This window comes from Mobula birostris, chromosome 3, assembly GCF_030028105.1.
Source record: "Mobula birostris isolate sMobBir1 chromosome 3, sMobBir1.hap1, whole genome shotgun sequence".
Lineage (NCBI taxonomy): Eukaryota > Metazoa > Chordata > Chondrichthyes > Myliobatiformes > Myliobatidae > Mobula > Mobula birostris.
This window is the reverse complement of record NC_092372.1, coordinates 185866388-185886946: the sequence shown is the minus strand read 5'-3', so window position 1 is coordinate 185886946 and position 20559 is coordinate 185866388. Positions and strand designations below refer to the sequence as shown.

At 40.8% G+C, this 20559-nt stretch overlaps 1 protein-coding gene across 1 annotated transcript in view; it reads right to left on the bottom strand.

The window, feature by feature from the left end:
• The window catches only part of armc3 (armadillo repeat containing 3), a 105842-nt gene that overhangs the window by 59702 nt on the left and 25581 nt on the right, over positions 1 to 20559 (bottom strand). Inside the window, exons 3-6 of the mRNA XM_072253828.1 lie at positions 14254 to 14374; positions 13533 to 13658; positions 6009 to 6077; positions 2434 to 2609 (exon numbers count right to left, since the gene is read on the bottom strand). Of these exons, the coding sequence (XP_072109929.1) occupies positions 2434 to 2609; positions 6009 to 6077; positions 13533 to 13658; positions 14254 to 14374 (492 nt within the window). The remainder of the gene's footprint in view (positions 1 to 2433; positions 2610 to 6008; positions 6078 to 13532; positions 13659 to 14253; positions 14375 to 20559) is intronic.

Sequence of the window (20559 nt, the reverse complement as noted above, 5' to 3'; positions counted from 1 at the left end):
CTCTGGCTATTCTCCTCTGACTTCTCTCATCAGCAAGGCAATTTCGCCCACACAACCACGGCTCAATAGAGGTTTTCTTGGGGTTTTTTGCACCATTTTCTGTAAACTCTAGAGACTATTGTGCATGAAAATCCCAGGGATCAGCATTTTCTGAGATACTCAAACCACCCCACTTTGCACCAACAATCATTCCAAGTTCAAGTTCAATTATCATTTAACCATATACGACTATAGCTTGATGAAACATTGTTCCTCTGGGGCCAACATGCAAAATACAATTTCCAACAGTACATAGCATACTTCACATAACACATATGCTTACAACTTCAGAAAAACATTCAGTTACAAAGCAAAAATAATATTCTATGTAGTCCAGTTCCCTGAATGACATGATTTGATATCGTTTGATATCAGTTGTCCCAGTTCAGCTTGTTCTTCCTCCAATCAAACACCAGAGGGCAGCCACCCATCCAAGTGCAGATTCCAGTGTGCCCCTCAGAGGCTCTCCCACATCACCTGGGTGTCTCCTTTCTTGGTCGACTGCCACAGGCAAGCCCAACACGTGGGCATAGTCCTCACCACAATTGAAGCGACGCAGCTCTCCTGCCATTGGTCTTGCCAGTGAACAAGACTTGCAGTATTCTACATTACTAATGTCCAACAGGGTCTTGTGATAACAATAAAAGCATCCAAGACGATCACTCACACCGCACACTGATAGTCCAGGTGACAACACAACAACTGTATGGAACATGTCCAGCTCCCTCACTATCAAGCAACTTCCTGCTGGGATAGTCATGCAGGACATGATGTTCTTGGTATCCGGCAGTGACTTGCAATCATAAAAAAGACATACAAGATGAACAGATACACCTTTGATCGGATCTGGAATGCCCACTGCATCTGAGTATGCTGTCATCTTACTGGAAAGCCATGTCCATAGTCAAGGTCATTCAGATCAAATTTTCTTCCCTATTCTGTTGTCTAAACCAGCGGTCCCCAACCACTGGGCCGCGGACCAGTGCCGGGCCGCAAAGCATGCGCTATCGGGCCGCGAGGAAACGATATGATTTGACGATAGGAGTCAGCTGCACCTTTCCTCATTCCCTTCACGCCCACTGTTGAGCGTGAACGCACGCGAGGTCATAATGCATGTGTCATCCATGTCAGCACAGGAAGGAGATCAACTCCTCGAGCTTGCAAATGACAGCGGGCTGAAAAGTATGTTTGACATAACATCTCTGCCGGCATTCCGGATCAAAGTCAAGGCTAAATATCCTGAGATAGCCACGAAAGCACTGACAACACTGCTTCCATTTCCAACATATTTCTGCAATGAATGCAACGAAAACTAAATTGCGGAATAGACTGGACATAAGGAACCTCCTTCGAGTATCGCTGTCTCCCGTCACCCCTTGATAGGACCGTCTTGTTGCAGGAAAACAAGCCCAGGGCTCCCACTGGTTCAGCGATATTGATGTGTTGCAATGATTTTATATGTTCATATGGGGAAAATATGTGCTGTGTGTTTAATATCCAAACGTTACTTAAAATGTTATGATGCTATTGACTTATATAACCATATAACAATTACAGCACGGAAACAGGCCATCTCGGCCCTTCTAGTCCGTGCCGAACGCTACTCTCACCTAGTCCCGCCGACCTGCACTCAGCCCATAAACCTCCATTCCTTTCCTGTCCATATACCTATCCAATTTAACTTTAAATGATAATATCGAACCTGCTTCTAACACTTCTACTGAAAGTTCGTTCAACACTTAATTCAAGCTCTCCTGATAATTGACTTATCGCTATATTCATGCGTGGAAAATATGCGCTGTGTGTTTAATATTAAATTCGTTAGATAAACCCTTTTAGAAACGAAATTAAGTGTATTAGCCACTTATCACCTATATTGCGTTCGTGATTAACACCCCCCCCGAACAGAATCGCCAAAAACGATTTGTAGAAAAAATGGGCACGTACACTCATGCGCACTGGTGCCCGCACAAGGCTTCATGGTCATTTCTCGGGGGTAAACCCAACGTATTAGACTGCTACTCTTGTTCGTTGGCAACCCTACCACCCACACCCCCCCCCCGCCACCCCCCAGTCGGCCGGTCCGCAGTGCGAAAAAGGTTGGGGACCCCTGGTCTAAACAACACCTGAACCTCTTGACTATGCCTGCAACCTTTTATGCACCGAGTTGCTGCCACATGAATGGCAGATTAGGTACTTGCATTAGCGAGCATGAGTGCAGGTGTACCTAATAACTTTGCCATTGAATGTATGTTTAGAACAAGTACCATAATCAAATTTGTATTTCAGAATGATTTGATATGTCATTTACACTTGATCAATTAAAAGACTCAGTAATGCAGCATTAAGTCTCAGAATATATTTCAATTACAAATAGAAAAACAGAGAAAGTACCTTAATTAAGTTTGAAATGCACTCAATGGAGTTCTTCTGTACATCAGGATCAGGACTTGAAAGAAGACTAATGAGTGGTTTCAACCCCCCTTTTTCATAAATTTCTACTTTACTTGTGAAATCGATAGACATGGAAGCTAGGCACAATGTAGCAAGCTCGTGAACAACGACATCCTCTGTGATGAAGGAAAAAAATAACAAAGTTCTCATAGTTTCTCTCTTCTCCTTTGTCTCCCATAATTCAAAGTGTCACAATTAATAAACATGAAAAATTAGGGGAAAAAATACCAACAGCAGTCAAATGATGGCTTCTGCTAAAAGCAGTTAAATTTCCTTCTGTTTGACTTCTAGATTTTGAAAGCAAGTAAAATTGAAAATTGACTGCATTGGCTTTTAGATCACCTTGCCACATAGCAACGGCTTTGGGTGAGGGAAAAAAAATCTCACACCCATAATCCAAACGCAGGTTACCTGTGAATATTGGCAAGGGCATTGTCACAAGTTGAATTTTGGACTCAAAAAGAGTTATGTCAGGATCGGAGAAAGATAAATTTCCATACAGAAACAAAGCAACAGCTACTAATATTTCAACCTCTAAAACAGATGTTAAATACAAGGGTCTGAATGTTGAAAAAAAATTCAACTAGCAGTTTCCAAACAAAACAGGAGAAAACAGGCATAGATTTAAATACAAATCATCACCATGTTTGGGGGGGGGGTGGGATAGGGTACAGTGCAAAATGGTCCATGCTTTGAAATTTGCATAATGGAAACCATGTCATCTCCACGTGCACCAGGAAAAACAAGTTGAAAAAAATTTGTATTTATTTATTTATTTACCTCCTCTCCCCTCTTCCCCCCTCCCCTCACATGAAGTACATGAGAATTTCTGGGTGGTGATTTGTGAATCCTATTAGACAAATTTTAGTTACCTGAACACCCATAACACTGGAGTTACATGTGCCGCTATGAGTTCTAAATTTAAGGATTTTTGGGATTTGGAGCTATTACAAGTCTTTGTTAGGGGAGGGGAGGAGTAATGTTGTTGCATGGCCAGAGTGGGCCAATAGATGGCCCATGTTACAGAAAAGGGTATGAAGAGCATTACCATCAAATTTCAGGACCATAGTAATTATATATTTATTTCATTGTTTGTGAGCCTACTCCTGAAAAATCCAGATATTAACTTTGTCACTGGTTCCATCAGAGGAAATGTTTCATTTTATCTACCTGTCAAATCCTTTCAAATATGGAGTGGCCAAAATGGAACAAAGTACTCCCAACAACTGTCAACTTGTTCTTATATTTATTATGTCTAAATTTCACAGTGTCATACTTGTTCATATTAATAGAGACTAGAGCACAAGTGAACATTGAACATTAGAGAAAACAGCTTTGGAATAAGATTAGGTTTCCACAGTATCTGGCTGAACAAGACATTAAAGTTGCAAAATATCTGATTTAGACCTTAACAATGCCAAATAATCAGTGGCAAGAGAGCAGAATTTTTGGCAGAGGTAAAAGGTAATGAATAATGCCCACCTAATAATTATCTGAAGAAATTAAGACTTATCTCATACAACAAAGAAACATAGGAATATTTCATAGTGAAACCAAATTTCACACATTCTCTACATCTGGTAGTCACATGAGAAACAGTAAGCAAACTATTGATTGTCAGGTAATCAAATCCAATAAATACTCTGCAGCAAATCCAGATATGAGATGAAGAAAAACTCTTTGTGAAAAGCTTTAGTAACAGAGCCCAAAATTCTCAACTCTTTCCCAGTATTTCAAATCTACCAAGTCATATTTCAAGTTACTCACATATTCATGACAAATATTTCTCAAAAATAGATGGATGGGAGGGGTACGGAGGACAATGGCCCAGGTGCTGGGTGATGGGACTATGCAGAATATTAGCTCAGCATGGGCCAAGAGGCCTCTTTCTCTGCTGTAGTTCTCATTCTCTATAAGAAATCTAACAAAAGAAGATTTACTGGAATAAACACGAGATTCTGCAGATGCTGGAAATCCAGACAAAAAGTGCTGGAGGAATTCAGCAGGTCAGGCAACTTCTATAGGAATGAATAAACAGTCAACATTTCAGGTGAGACCCTTCATCGTGATATTGCCCGGATTGGAGGACATTAGTATGTGAAATAATGGACAAGCTGAGCTTGTTTTCCCAAAGGAAACTGAGAAGTACCCTGACAGAAATAAATAAAATTATGGAAGATCAGATACGATAGGTAAATTACTTTTCCCCAACTAAGAGTATTAAAATCTAGGGGGGAAAGGTTTAAACTGAGAGGAAGGGGATCTGAGTGATAATGTTTGCTTTATTTTTGTTCTAATGTGGGAAAATGGAATTTCTGTTGATATGTTAAATAGGTTGGCATAGACATGGTGGTTTGACTTGCCTGCTTCTGCACTGTACTACTACATGACTCCTTTCACCAAAACACTAGAAAACCTATTCCTGCGGTTACACTATTTGGCACAAGATGGAATATTTAATTCATTCAGTTTCTTTAGAAACCCACATATCAAGAAATCATTCTGGATGTAAATTCTGAGATCATGTATTTCATAATTGGTATTTTAGACTATTAACAAAGGGCAATTTATTTGCAAGGAAATCAACTCAGGTTGGGGTGGGTGAACAAAATGGGCCAGGTATGACAAATTTATCACAATTCTTTGAGGATATAATGAGCAGTTAGATAAGGGGAAAGCAGTAAACGTAATGTCCCTGGATTTCATAAAGGCTTTCAACAGGTGTCACATTACAGGTTACTTGTTTCTACAAAACAAGAGCTCAAAACGTTTGAGCTTTAGCATGGATAAGAAATGACCAAGAAAAAAGGGACATATGGCATAGTCTTAGGCTAAAGAATATGGTATCACGGAGATCAGTGACAGGGATGTTAATAATACATATAAAAATAACTTCTTTTAAAAATCAATTAATATGTCTTAAGATCAGAATCAGAATCAGGTTTATTATCACCGGCATGTGATGTGAAATTTGTTAACTTAGCAGCAGTAGTTCAATGCAATACATAATCTAGCAGAGAAAGAAAAAAAACCACAATAAATAAACAAGTAAATCAATTACGTATATTGAAAATGTGCAAAAACAGAAATACTGTATATTAAAAAAAAAGTGAGGTAGTGTCCAAAGCTTCAATATCCATTCAGGAATCGGATGGCAGAGGGGAAGAAGCTGTTCCTGAATTTCTGAGTGTGTGCCTTCAGGCTTCTGTATCTCCTACCTGATGATAACAGTGAGAAAAGGGCATGCCCTGGGTGCTGGAGGTCCTTAATAATGGATGCTGCCAAAATTTCTTTATTTCATTAAAAATGTATTAATTAATAACACCATCAGCCACAAATAGTTGTAGGAACTGTCAATGTGTTTTGTGTTAGAAAAATAATAGGTGATTTAACAAAAGCAATCACTTGTATAGAACTCACTCTTCCGTGAGAAAATGGTGGTAAGTGTCTACTTAGTTGTATGCAAGTAAGGGTGTATACAAATTCTTAGTATCAAAAATAGAACTTAGAATTACCTTCAGGAGCTAGACATGCAATTATTGATGGTAGAAAATCCAACTGTCTCATTGATTTTCTAACTTCACCTGAAAAACATCAACATCAAGAAAAATAACATGAAAATATGAAATAGAAGTAGGAATTGGCCATTCCACCCCTTGTGCCTGCTCCATCATTCATTAAGATTGTAGAAGACCTTCTATTCAGCACTACACTCTGCACTAGTCCTATATTCCTTCATTTCCTTAATACCTAACAGATCCATCAATCTCATTTTGAATATGTTAAGCAAATGAGCCTTCACTGAATTCCTGAGTAAAGAATTCCAATTTCCACTACTCACAGTCCTGTATGGCCAACCCTTTATTTTGAGAAAAATACGCTGGTTGGAGAAACTCCCATTAGAGGAAACAAACTTGACAGCCAAGCTGTCAAGAGCCTTAAGAAGTGTGAGCACTCAGAACCACTTTGCTAAGTACACCTGTACATCTGCTCATTACGCAAAAATCTAATGAGACAAACATGTAGCACTAAACAATAGATAAAAGCATAAAGACACAGTCAGAAGGTTCACAAGACCATAAAATTATAAGGTAGAGGAGCAGAATTAGGCCATTTGGCCCACCACAACTACTCTGCTATTTCATCATGGCCGTCCCAACTTTCCTCTCAACCCCAGTATCCTGCCTTCTCCACATATCCCTTCAAACCCTGACCAATCGAGAATCCATCAACCTCTCCCTTAAGTATACATAAAATCTTGACCTCCACAGCTGCCTGTGGCAAAGAATTCAACAGATTCACCAATCTCTGGCCAAAGAAATTCCTTCTCATCTCTGTTCTAAAAGGACACCCCTCTATTCTGAGGCCGTGTCCTCTAGTCTTAGACTCTCCCACCACAGGAAACATTCTCTACATCCACTCTATCAAGGCCTTTCACCATTCAATAAATTTCAATGAGGACATCCCTCGTTCTTCTGAATTCCAGTGAATACAGGCCCAGAGCCATCAAACACTCATCATGCAACAAGCTGTTCTATCCTGGAATAATTTTCATGAACCTCCTTTGAACACTTTTCACTTTCAGCACATCCTTTCTAAGATAAGAGGCCCAAAGCTGCTCACAATATTCCAACTGAGGCCTCACCAGTGCTTTATAAACTCTCAACATTACATCCTTACATTCTTGAAATGAATGCTAACGTTACATTTGCCTTCCTCACCAGAGATTCAACCTGTAAATTAACCTTTAGGGAACCCTGCACAAGGACACCCAAGTTACTTTCAACCTCAGTTTTTTGTATTTTCTCTCCATATAGAAAATAGTCAACCCTTTCATTTGTTCTACCAAAGTGCATGACCATACACTTCGCGACACAGTTTTCCACCTGCCATTTTTTTGCCCATTCTCCTAATTGGCCAACTCCTTCCTTAGCCTCTCTACTTCCTTAAGCTACCTGTCCCTCCACCTATCTTCATATCATCTGCAAACTTTACAACAAAGCCATCATCCAAATCATTGACATATAATGTAAAATGAATCGGTCGTAACACAGACCCCTGTGGAACACCACTAGTCACCAAAAGCCAACCAGAAAAGGCTTTACCCCTTTATTCCCACTCCTTGCCTCCTGCCAATCAGCCACTGCTTTATCCATGCTAGAATCTTTCCTGTAATACCATGGGCTCATAGCTTGTTAAGCAGCCTCATGTGTGACACCTTGTCGAAGGTCTTCTGAAAACCCAAGCACTCAACATCAACAGATGCTCCTTTGTCTATCCTGCTTGTTATTTCTCCAAAGAATTCCAACAGATTTATCAGACAAGATTTTTCTTTAAAGGAAACCATGCTGACTATGGCCTATTTTATCATGTGCCTCAAAGTACCCTGAGACTTCATCCTTAATAATCAACTCCAACATCTTCCCAACCACTGAGGTCAGACTAATTAGCTTACAGTTTCCTTTCTTCTGCCTCCCTCCCTCCTTGAAGAGTGGAGTAACAATTGCAATTTTCTAGTCTTTCAAAACCATTCCAGAATCTCATGATTCTTGCAAAATCATTACTAATACCTCCACAATTTCTTCAGCCATCTCTTTCAGAACCCTGGAGTCTCCCACCATCTGATCCAGTGACTTATCTACCTTCAGACCATTCAGTTTCTGAAGAACCTTCCCTCTAGTTATGGCATTTTCACTCACTTCATAACCCTTGACATCTGGAACTTCCACCATCCTGCTAGTGTCTTCCAGAGTGAAGACTGATGCAAAATACTTATTCAGTTCATCCACCATTTCATTGTCCCCCATTACTCCCTCTCCAGCATCATTTTCCAGTGGTCCAATATTCACTGTCGCCTTTCTTTTACATTTTATATATGAAAAATCTTTTAGTATCGTCTTTAATAGTATTGGCTAGCTTACTTTCATATTTCATCTTTACCTCCTTAATGACTTTTTAGTTGCCTTATGTTGGTTTTTAAAAGCTTCCCAACCTTCTAACTTCCCACTAATTTTTGCTCTATTATACGCCCTCTCTTAGGCTTTCATGTTGGCTTTGACTTCACTTGTTAGCCACAGTTGTGTAATCTTTCTTTTAGAATACTTCTTCCTCTTTGGGATGTATACATTCTGTGCCTTCTGAATTGCTTCCAGAAATTCCAGCCATTGCTACTCTGCTGTCATCCCTGCCAGTGATCTTTTCCAATCAATACTGGCCAACTCCTCTCTCATGCCTGTGTAATTTCCTTTACTCTACTGATACATCTGACTTTAGCTTCTCCTTCTCAAATGTCAGGGTGAATTCAATCATATTATGATCACCTTCCCCAAAAGGTTCTTTTACCTTAAGCGCTCGGATCAATTTCGTTTCATTGTACAACACCTAATCCAGAATAGCTGATCCCTTAGTGGGCTCAATCATGAGCAGCTCTAAAAGGCTATCTCGTAGGCACTCTAGAAATTCCCCCTCCTGAAATCCAGCATCAACCTGTTTTTCCCAATCTATGTGCATATTGAAACCCCCATGACTATTGTAACATTGCCCTTTTGGAATGCATTTTCTATCCCCATTGTAATTTGGAGACTACATCCTTACTACTGTTTGAAAATCAGCTACCTCATCTTCAGCACTATCATCTACCTTTCCTATGATACTTCTTGCATTGAAATATATGCAGCTCAGGACACTAGTCACACCATGCTCAACCTTCTGATTCCTAACTTTGTCTGAGGCCTTACCAATATCTGCCTCCATAACTTCTTTACTAACTGTTCTGGCACTCTGGCTCTCATCTCCCTGCAACTCTAGTTTAAACCCCACCATGGTGCATTAATAAACCTTTCTGCTAGGAGATTAGTCCCCCTCCAGTTCAGGTGCAAGCTGTCCCTTCCGTACAGGTCCCACCTTCCCTGGAACACAGCCCAATGATCCAAAAATCTTATGCCCTCCCTCCTACACCAACTCCTCAGCCACTAATTAAACTGTATAATCTTTCTAGTTCTGGCCTCCCTAGCACGTGGCACGGGTGGCAATCCTGAGGTCACAACCTTTTAACTTAGCACCTAACTCCCTGAACTCTGTCTGCAGACCCTCGTCACTCGTCCTATTAATGTCATTTGTTCAGTTGTTGTTCAGACCAAACATCAGAATGGGGAACTGTCATCTATGTGACTTTGACTGTTAGTGCCAGGCAGGGAGGTTTTAGTATCTCAGAAACTGCCGACTTTCTGGGACTTTCACACACAACAGTATTTAGGGTTTACAGAGAATAGTGTGATAAACGAATAAACATCCAGCGAGCATCAGGGTGAAAATGCCCTGTAAATGAAAGAGGTCAGAGAAGAATGACCAGACTGAGTCAAGCTGGCAAGGTGACAGTAACTCAAATAACATGTGCTACAACAGTGGTGTGCAGAAGAGCATCTCTGAACACACATGTTGAACTTTGAAGTGGATGGGCTACAGCAGAAGACCAAACCAGGTTCCACTCCTGTGTCTAATAAAGAGGTTGAGAGGGAATCATAAGACAGCCATGATCGAATGGCAGAGCAGATGCAATGGGTCAAATAGCCTAATTCTGCTCCTATGCCTTATGTCTTAATTCAGTCATGCCATTGAGTTGACCAGGATTGACAGAACTAGCCGATGAACCAAGTAAGGACAATGGCAAATCATACAAATTTCATTAAAAACTATGTTGTATTCATAGCAAATTTTTAAACTACTAGTAGGTAAGTATTTTCTCACTCATAAAGGGTAGTTATTTTCTACACCATGGAGACTTTATGACTTAGATCAGGATAGAAACATATTGTTTACAGCTACAGAAACATTAGCAACAGGATGCAAGAGAATGCTTGCAAAATACTTTCCTTTCTTAACAGTGTACAAGACTCAGCTTCACACACCTCTCCTAACACCAGTGCTTCCAAACGATGAGACTGAATCAATTTTTATGGGGACCTGCCATCCTCTGGGAGATCTGCTTTGTACTGTAGTGATCAAGCATTAGCAGTGGCTGTAAAAGTGACATTTATATTCAATGTTTTTGTTTCTGAGTGTAACAGAGAAATAACTAACCTCCTAGTCAACTGCATAAAAGCAGCTGAGCTATTTGCTAATAGTGCCAATTATATTACACTTCAATGTAATATGAGTACCTGGGTTTCAACTCTCACATGTTTTTCATAGATACAGAGTGTAAACAACTGAACACAAGGCTCTCTGCAACACCAAGGCAAAACACAGGACTATTTGTACAGAACATTGAAAAACATTGTTCTTTGGAGGTTTTTGGGAAATGGAACCTTTGCATGTACAATTATATGCAGAGTGCATTCTGCAAGCAATCTCCTAACACCCTGCATAGTGCTTGCAGGACATTTTCTCATTGGATTTCTGATAATTATTCTGCTCTTTTTCCAAACCTTACTTCGTAGACAACTATTCCTATCCTGATCTAAACCATTAAGTCCCTATTACGTCGTGCAAATCCTTTCCTAATTGCAGTTAAGTTAACAAGAAGTACACTGAGTATGGATTGCCACTGTAAATGCCTTAGTTTCACTGCCTATTTCCATAAATCCCTAGTATGGGAAAGCTGACAATAAGTAGTGGATATGGCCCAGTCCATCACCATATAAAACCTCCCCACCATTGAGTGCATCTATAAAGTGCATTGTCACAGGAAAGCAGCTTCCATCATCAAGCGTGAATCCGGCGTTCAACATACCGAGGGAAAAGTTGGGGAGCAGTAGCATTGCTTCCTGCACCCATGCTGAGGACTACATTGGTGCTGCTTCCTGCACCCATGCTGAGCTCATCAATTTCATCGACTTTACTTCTAACTTCCACCCAGCCCTCAAATTCACTTGGTCTATCTCGGACACTTCCCTCCCCTTTCTCGATCTCTCGGTCTCCATCTCTGGAGACAGACTGTCCACTGACATCTTCTACAAGCCCACTGACTCTCATAAGTACCTCAACTATACCTCTTCCCACCCTGCCACATGCAAAAATGCCATTCCCTATTCCCAGTTCCTCCGTCTCCACCGCATCTGCTCTGAGGATGAAGCTTTCCGTTCCAGGACATCTCGAATGTCCTCTTTCTTTAAGGATCGTGGTTTCCCTTCTGCTGTCATTAATGATGCCCTCACCCACATCTCCTCCATTTCCCCCATTTCAGCTCTCACCCCATCCTCCCGCCACCACAACAGGGACAGAGTTCCCCTTGTCCTCACCTACCACCCCACTAGCCTCCGGATCCAACACATTATCCTCCGCAACTTCCGCCACCTTCAACAGGACCCCGCCACTAAGCACATCTTTCCCTCTCTACCCCTCTCCACCTTCCGCAGGGATCAGTCCCTCCGCAACTCCCTGGTCCACATGTCCCTCCCCACAGATCTCCCACCTGGCACTTATCCCTGTAAGTGCAAGTGCTACACCTGTCCCTACCCCTCCTCTCTTGCCACCATTCAGGGCCCCAAACAGTACTTCCAAGTGAGGCAACACTTCACTTGTGAGTCTGTTGGGGTCATCTATTGCATCCAGTGCTCCCGGTGCGGCCTCCTCTACATTGGTGAAACCCGACGCAGATTGGGAGACCGCTTCGTCGAGCACCTCCGCTCCGTCCGCCAAAACAGACAGGATCTCCCAGTAACCACTCACTTCAACTCTGCTTCCCACTCCCATTCAGATATGTCCATACATGGCCTCCTCTACTGCCATGATGAGGCTAAACTCAGGTTGGAGGAGCAACACCTCATATATCATCTAGGTAGTCTCCAGCCCCTTGGTATGAACATAGAATTCTCCTGGTAAATCTCTCCCCCTCCCTTCCCCTATCCCTATGTCACTCTGCCCCTTCCCCCAGCTGCCTACCTCCTCTCTCCTGCCTATCACCTCCCTGCCTCCCTTCCCCCACCCGTTTATCTTTCCCCTTACTGGTTTTTCACCTGGAACCTACCAGCCTTCTCCTTCCCACCCTCCCCCCACCTTCTTTATAGAGCCTCTGCCCTTTTCCCCTACAGTCCTGACGAAGGGTTCCGGCCCAAAACGTCGACCGATCTTTTCCACTGATGCTGCCCAACCTGCTGAGTTCCTCCAGCGTGTTGTGAGTGTTGGTTCCATCATCAAGGATCCCCACCATCCAGGTCATGCTATCTTCTCGCTGCAAACATCTGGATGGTGGTACAGGAGCCTCAGGTCCCACACCACCAACTTCAGGAGCAGTTATTACCCTTCAATAAGGCTGATAAGCCAGGGGGAATAACTTCACTTAATTTTACTTGCTCCATCACTGAAGTGTTCCCACTGAACTCTACTGACTTTCAAGGACTCTTCATTTCATTCTATCGATAATTACTGCTTAATATTATTAATATTATTGTTTATTTTTTCCCTTTCGTTTTGTATTTTCACAGTTTTTTTTGCATGTTGGTTGTTGTCTGCCCTGTTGGGTGTGCTCTTTAATTAATTCTATAATGTTTCTCGTATTTACTGAGATTGCTCACTAGAAAAGAAATCTCAGGAATGTATATGGTGACATATATGTACTTCAATAATAAATTTACATTGAACTTTGAAATCCAAAATATACTTCCCCAAACCGCAATTGCAATTCTAATTATCTACCCATTTAATCTATTACTGTGCTCCCTGTAGATTTCCAATACGATAAGTTGCATTGTCAAATTTCATTGCATAATTCAAAGTATTCATGCTTCTTTATCAATACTCATTTTTTTTGTGGAACTGCCTTCTCTTTTTGTCAACTCATGTTTTGGCTGCATTCATTCCTCTGACTTCAAACAAATCTCCAATATCTCCTCCTAGTGCGTCCAAGCATATCAATTTTCTTTTGATATCAAATTCTGCTCAATTTGAAGTGGATAAACTTCTGTCCATCAAATATGGCCTAATGTTAGTCACAATGTTTGGAGTTATAAAAGTGACATTCTATTTCTCTTTTTACCCTTTTCAGACTTGGGCTTTGACTCTTATTTTGCAAAAGATTACCACTCATTATATATACTTACTGTGAGTGGACATCACTCCAAATGCCATAGTAGCATACTTGTGGATTTGTTTATCTTCATGAGCTATTAATTTAGCCAATTTTGGAATCGCTCCAAGTCCAAGTAGGTTTAATTTGTTTTCATCTCCTATGACAAAAAATACACCAACTTCAGCCATAAATATTCTCACAAAGGCCTCAACTATAAAAGTTATGAACAACTCAATTTTACCAAGTTAAAATGGCCTCAAACTCTGAGTGAGGCCCACAACTTCATATGATGTTTGCAGTTCTCATTCCCATAAACTGGCCTAACCGGCAACTGAATGACTAATTTTGCTGACTGCAAATCCCCAAATACCCACAATATATGGAACAACATAATCATATATTCTATGCCCCACTCACGAAAATCTATGGAACCTCTGAAAGATGACAAAGTGCCGTGCCAGTATGGCTGTCTGTTAAGCCAGGTAAAGATTTTCTATGTCATGGATATTCTGAAGCATTCAAAAACTACACAAAATTAAATAAAGTCAAAAGTTTGGTATTTATAAAACTAACCATAAATAAACACACTTCAAAAATTTTAAATGAAACATTCTCAATTAAGATACCCAAACTAGAGAAAGTACTTAAGCTTTATTCCATAAAAACATTGCAAAAATAACATACCATGATAAACCATGTATTCAAAATGGTAAGAAAACAAATGAGAGAAATATCAATTAAAATAAACCCACCTTTTTCTGCAAATTTGTATATAGCTTCACAGGCTTTAAGCAAGATTTCATCCTCTGGTGAATCCAGCATAAGTACCACTGTCTGTAGATTTTTGCTCTCAATAGTAAGTGAATTAAAGTGCTGAAGAGAGAAAGCACATTTTTTTGTATATTTTAATATTCAGCATTTAAAGCAAATATATATTTTCATGGAATATTATCATCAATCAATATCATAATAATAATAAAACTGACATTCAAAGCATATGTTTGAAGAAAACGCTGATTTAGCTGCTACATTTGTTGAAATTATGGAAAGGTAACATTTTAGAGATTGTACCCTGTGATTTTAATAAATAAATCTGTGTCTAAAATAGTATTCTTGAGCGAATACTTAGTCTAAAATCCATTGTTGTTCTGAGATAACACTGACTCCTTTAGAATTTTTATAACAATTTTCAAGACCTTTAAAGTTTTTAACTGAATCTTGGTCTTTGATTTTATATCAAACCAAAACAGAGAATGAAATATTTTGTTCTGTTTTCTGCACAGACATTGAAATATAGCTGCATTTGTACATTTAAAGTAAATTACTTTGCCAACAGGAAATATAAAATTAAATATTTTCAATCTAAACATTTATACAACTTAAACATATTTATGTTTTGATAATGTAAACAGCATTAAGGCCCATATTTGAAGAGAAAGCTAACTTAAAAATATGCAGCTTGCAACTATGCATTTTGGAGTCTGTTCTTGGATTGAAGGTATATTTAAAACAAGCATCCTTAGCTGGAAATCCTCAGAAAATGCAAACACTCAGTCGTGATATTAACTATCCCTTAAACCTTTCCCACTCACTTTAAAAGGTATTTGACATTTCTACCCATGGAAAAAGACACTGTCAATACTTCTCCTATAACAATCCAGACTGGTTCAACCTCTCCTAATAATCTCTAATCCAGGCAACATCCTGGTGTACCTCTTCTGATCCCACTCTAAAACTCTGTGCTTTTCCTGTAATGTGATGACAAGAAATGGACACAATACACCAAGTGAAGGCTAAAGACAGTTCTATATAGCTGCAGTGTAACACCCCAACTTTTATACACAGCACCACAACAGAATGTTCTGTAGTTTTTATTTTCTACCTGATCTACTTGCATTGCTACTTTGGGGGAACAATGGACTTGCACCCCATGATCCCTCTATACTTCACTCTCCTAAATGTCCTGCCATGTGCTGTATACTTTCCTCTTACGTTTGCCCTACCAAAGTGCAACACCTCACACTTTCCCAGATTAAACTCCTTCTGCCATTTCTTTGCCCACATTTCCAATTGTCTATGTCTTCTGACAACCTTCCTCACTCTCCAGAATTCTGCCAATTTTAATGTTGTCTGCAAATTTACTAATCAGCACACTTAAAGTCCCAAATCAGAAGCCAGGCAATTGTAGCACAGTGAGTCTGACATCAGTTGTAGGAAAGTTATTGGAAGGTATTCTAATTATTTGGATAGACATGGACTGGTTAAGGAGAGTCAGCAGGGCTTTATGCATGGTAGGTCATTGTCTAACCAGTTTTGAGCTATGTCAAGCCACATAGTCATGTGTATATAGAGACTAGAGCAATGGGCTAAGCACACACCCGAGGTGTGCCAGTGTTGATTGTCAGCGAGGAGGATATGTTATCAACAGTCCACACAGATTGTGGTCTTCTGGTTAGGAAGTTGAGACTCCAATTGCAGAGAGAGGTACAGAGGCCCAGGTTCTGCAACTTCTCAATCAGAATTGTGAGAATGATGGTATTAAATGCTGAGCTATAATCAATGAACAGCATCCTGACGTAGGTGTTCATGTTGTCCAGGTGATCTAAAGCCATGTTGAGAGCTATTGAGATTGCATCTGCCGTTGACCTATTGTGGTGATAGGCAAAATGCAATGGGTCCAGGTCTTTGCTGAGGCAGGAGTTCAATCTGGTCATGATCAACCTCTCAAAGCATTTCATCACTGTCGATGTGAGCGCTACCAGGAGATAGTCATTAAGGCAGCTCATATTATTCTTTTCAGGCACTGGTATAATTGTTGCCTTTTTGAAGCAAGTGGGAACTTCCACCCATAGCAGTGAGAGGTTGAAAATGTCCTTGAATATTCCTGCTAGTTGGTTGGCACAGGTTTTCAGAGTCTTACCAGGTGCTCCTTTGGGACCTTTCACCTTAGGAGGGTTCACTCACTTTGAAGAAAGCCTAACATTGGCCTCTGAGACAGAGCTCACAGGGTCATCAGGTGCAGCAGGGATCTTCACAGCTGTAGTTATATTCTCCCTTTCAAAGTGAGCATAGAAGGCATTGAGTTCATCTGGTAGTGAAGCATCACTGCCATTCATGCTATTGGGTTTCGCTTTGTAGGAAGTAATGTCTTGCAAACTCTGCCAGAGTTGCCGTGCATCTGATGTCGCCTCCAACTTCGTTTGAAATTGTCTCATCGCCCTTGAAATAACTCTCCACAAATCATACCTGGTTTTCTGGTACAGGCCTGGTTGACCAGACTTGAATGCCACAGACCTAGCCTTCAGTGGATGACGTACCTCCTGGTTCATCCACAGCTTTTGGTTTGGGAATGTACCATAAGTCTTTGTAGGCGCACACTCATCCACACAGGTTTTAATGAAGTCAGTAACAACTGCAGCATACTCAGTCAGGTTTGAAGATGAATCCCTGAATACAATCTAATCCACCAAATCAAAGCAGTCCTGTAGGCGCTACTGTGTTTCCCTCGTCCATACCTTCTTGGTCCTCACTGCAATCTTCAATCCCTGCTTATACTCAGGGAGCAGAAGTACAGCCAGGTGATCAGACTTCCTGAAGTGGGGGCGTGGAATAGCATGCATTCTTAATAGTGCTGTAGCAATGGTCAACTGTGTTATTTCCTCTGCAACTGATCTGTTGATGGTAGTTGCTTAGTGATTTTAACAGATTGGCCTGGTTAAAATCAATGGTCCACTGTATTATTTCCTCTGCAAGTGATCTGTTGATGGTAATTGCTTAGTGATTTTATCAGATTGGCCTGGTTAAAATCTCCCAAAACGATGGTGAAGGGGTTAGGGTGCGCTGTTCTATGCATGTTGATCCCATTGCTCAGATTATCTAAAACCTGCTTGACATTGGCTGGAGGTGGAATGTATTCTGCTACCAAAATGACCCCGGAGAACTCCCAAGGTAGGTAAAAAGGACGACACTTAACTACTAGATATTCCAGGTCTGGTGAGTTCATCAATCCTAGCTCTGAGATCATCAATTTTATTCACAGAGACTGCACGTCTGCCAGCAAGATAGTCGGTATAGGGAATTTAAAACCCTGTTTCCTCAAACACACTTGTAACCCTGCTCTGCACCCGCGCTTCCTCCAAGGTGTCCTACATGGGCACTTCCAACCACAATCGGTGTTGTTTCTGTCAGTTTTAAGCAGCAATAGTTTGTTTAAACGCATTAAGACATCTTTGTTGACTGTACTGACCTTGGAAGCAGTTGTGCTTTTTAGCTGTATCAGGCTGAAACGGGAACATTTGAGAGTACTGCTGCTACTCGAGTCGTGCCTAGGCGCCCCGGAAACCTCTATCTATCTGGGAATATCGATAGGGAAACTGGCATCAAATTCCCTGTATGTGTCCACATACTTGGTGATAATAAAGGATTCTGATTCTGAATTGAATACAGGTACATTATTTGATGCAGGTACTTGGGGTCATAAAGAAAGCTTTTGGCACATTAGCCTTCATAAATTAATGTATTGAGTGCAGGAGATAGGATGTTATGTTGAAGTTGTATAAGACATTAGTTAGGCCTAATTTGGAATATTATGTGCAGTTTTGATCACCTACCTACAGGAAAGATGTAAACAAGGTTGAAAGAGTGCATTACAAATTTACAAGGATGTTGCAACATCTGGAGGACCTGAGATATAAGGAAATATTCAATGAGTTAAAACTTTATTCCTTGGAACGTAGAAGATTGAGGGGAGATTTGATAGAGCTATACAAAGTTATGAGAAGTATAGATAGGGTAAATGCAAGCAGGCTTTTTCCATTGGGGTTGGGTGGAACTACAACTAGAGGTCATGGGTTAAGGGTGAAAGGTGAGAAGTTTAAAGGGAACAAGGGGAAACTTCTTTACTCAGAGAGTTGTAAAAGTATGGAATGAGCTGCCAGCATAAGCAGTGCATGCAAGCTCGATTTCAACGTTTCAGAGAAGTTTGGATAGGTACATGGATAGTAGGGATATGGTCCCAGTGCAGGTTGATGGGAGTAGGCAGCTTAAATGGTTTGTCATGGACAAGATAGGCCAAAGGGCCTGTTTCTGTGCTAGTCTTCTCTATGACTTACACTTTAGCACAAATCATTTATATATTTCAATAACTACAGGGGTCCCAAAACTGCGGAACACCACTGGTCACAGTCCTCCTGTCAGAGTAACACCCTTTATATTCTATTGCCAAGCCAATTATGAATCTGATTTACCAAATCTCTATGAATTCCATCTGCCTTCATCTTCTAAATCAGCCCTCCATGAGGGACCTCATCAAAAGCTACCCTCATCAATCACTTCCTAAGAAGAATCAAATTGTAAGACACAATCTTCCCCATACAAAGGCATGTTGACTGGCCCAAACAGTCTACGCTTTTTTTTCTGACATGTGTAGCACTATCCATGTTGAGACCCTTCGGCAAGACTTCAGCCCAAAACCTCAACTGTACTTTATTTTCCACAGATGCTGCCTGGCTTGCTGAGTTCCTCCAGCATTTTGTGTGTGTTGCGTGCAATGAGGAAAGGCTGATGATAGGGCAAAATTACAGTCAACGGGATGAGTTGCAATATAAAATGCAGACAACATCATAAAGGGTGAACACAGGGTTGAAGGTGTTATATTTGAATGCCTGCAGTATACGGAATAAGGTAGATAAACTTGCAGCACAGTTACAGATTGGCAGATATGATGTTGTAGCATCACTGAATCATGGCTGAAGGAAGTTTATAGCTGGGAGCTTAATGTCCAAGGATACACATTGTGTCGAAAGGACAGGCAGGAAGGCAAAGGGGGCGGTGTTGCTCTATTGGTAAAAAATGAAATCAAATCATTAGAACGAGGTGACATATGTGTTGAATCATTCTGGATTGAGCTAAGGAACTGCAAGTGTAAAAAGAGCCTGATGGAGTTGGATACAGACTCCCAAGCAGTAGAAAGAGTGTGGCCTACAAATTACAATGGTGATAGAAAAAGCATGCCAAAAAGGCAATGTTATAATAGCCATGGGGAACTTCAATATGCAAGTAGATTGGGAAAATTAGTTTGGTGCTGGATTCCAGGAGGTGGAATTTCTAGAGTGCCTATGAGTCGTCTATGAGATTTCTACAGTGCCTATGAGGGAGGGAGGCAAAAGAGGTGGGGGCATGGCACTGTTGATCAGAGATAGTGTCACGGCTACGGAAAAGGAAGTCATGGAGGGATTGTCTACGGAGTCTCTGTGGGTGGAAGTTAGGAACAGGAAGGGGTCAATAACTTTACTGGGTGTTTTTCTTTATAGACCACCCAATAGTAACAGGGACATTGAGGAGCAGATAGGGAGACAGATTCTGGAAAGATGTAATAATTACAGGGTTGTCACGGTAGGAAATTTTAATCTCCAAAATATCGATTAGCATCTCCCTAGAGCGAGGGGTTTAGATGGGGTAGAGTTAGTTAGGTGTGTTCAGGAAGGCTTCTTGACACAATATGTAGATAAGCCTAGAAGAAGAGAGGCTGTACTTGATCTGGTATCGGGAAATGAACCTGGTCAGGTGTCAGATCTCTCAGCGGGAGAGCATTTTGGAGATAGTGATCACAACTCTATCTCCTTTATCATAGCATTGGAGAGGGATAGGAACACACAAGTTAGGAAAGCATTTAATTGAAGTAAGGGGAAATATGAGGCTATCAAGCAGGAACTTGGAAGCATAAATTGGGAACAGATGTTCTCAGGGAAATGTATGGAAGAAATGTGGCAAATGTTCAGGGGATACTTGCGTGGAGTTACGTATAGGTACATTCCAATGAAACAGGGAAAGGTTGGTAGGGTACAGGAATCGTGGTGTACAAAGACTGTTGTAAATCTATTCAAGAAGAAAAGAAAAACTTAAGAAAGGTTCAAAAAACTAGGTGATGATGGAGATCTAGAAGATTATAAGGCTAGCAGGAAGGAGCTTAATAATGAAATTAGGACAGCCAGAAGGGGTCATGAGAAGACCTTGGCAGACAGAATTAAGGAAAATCCAAAGGCATTTTACACGTATGT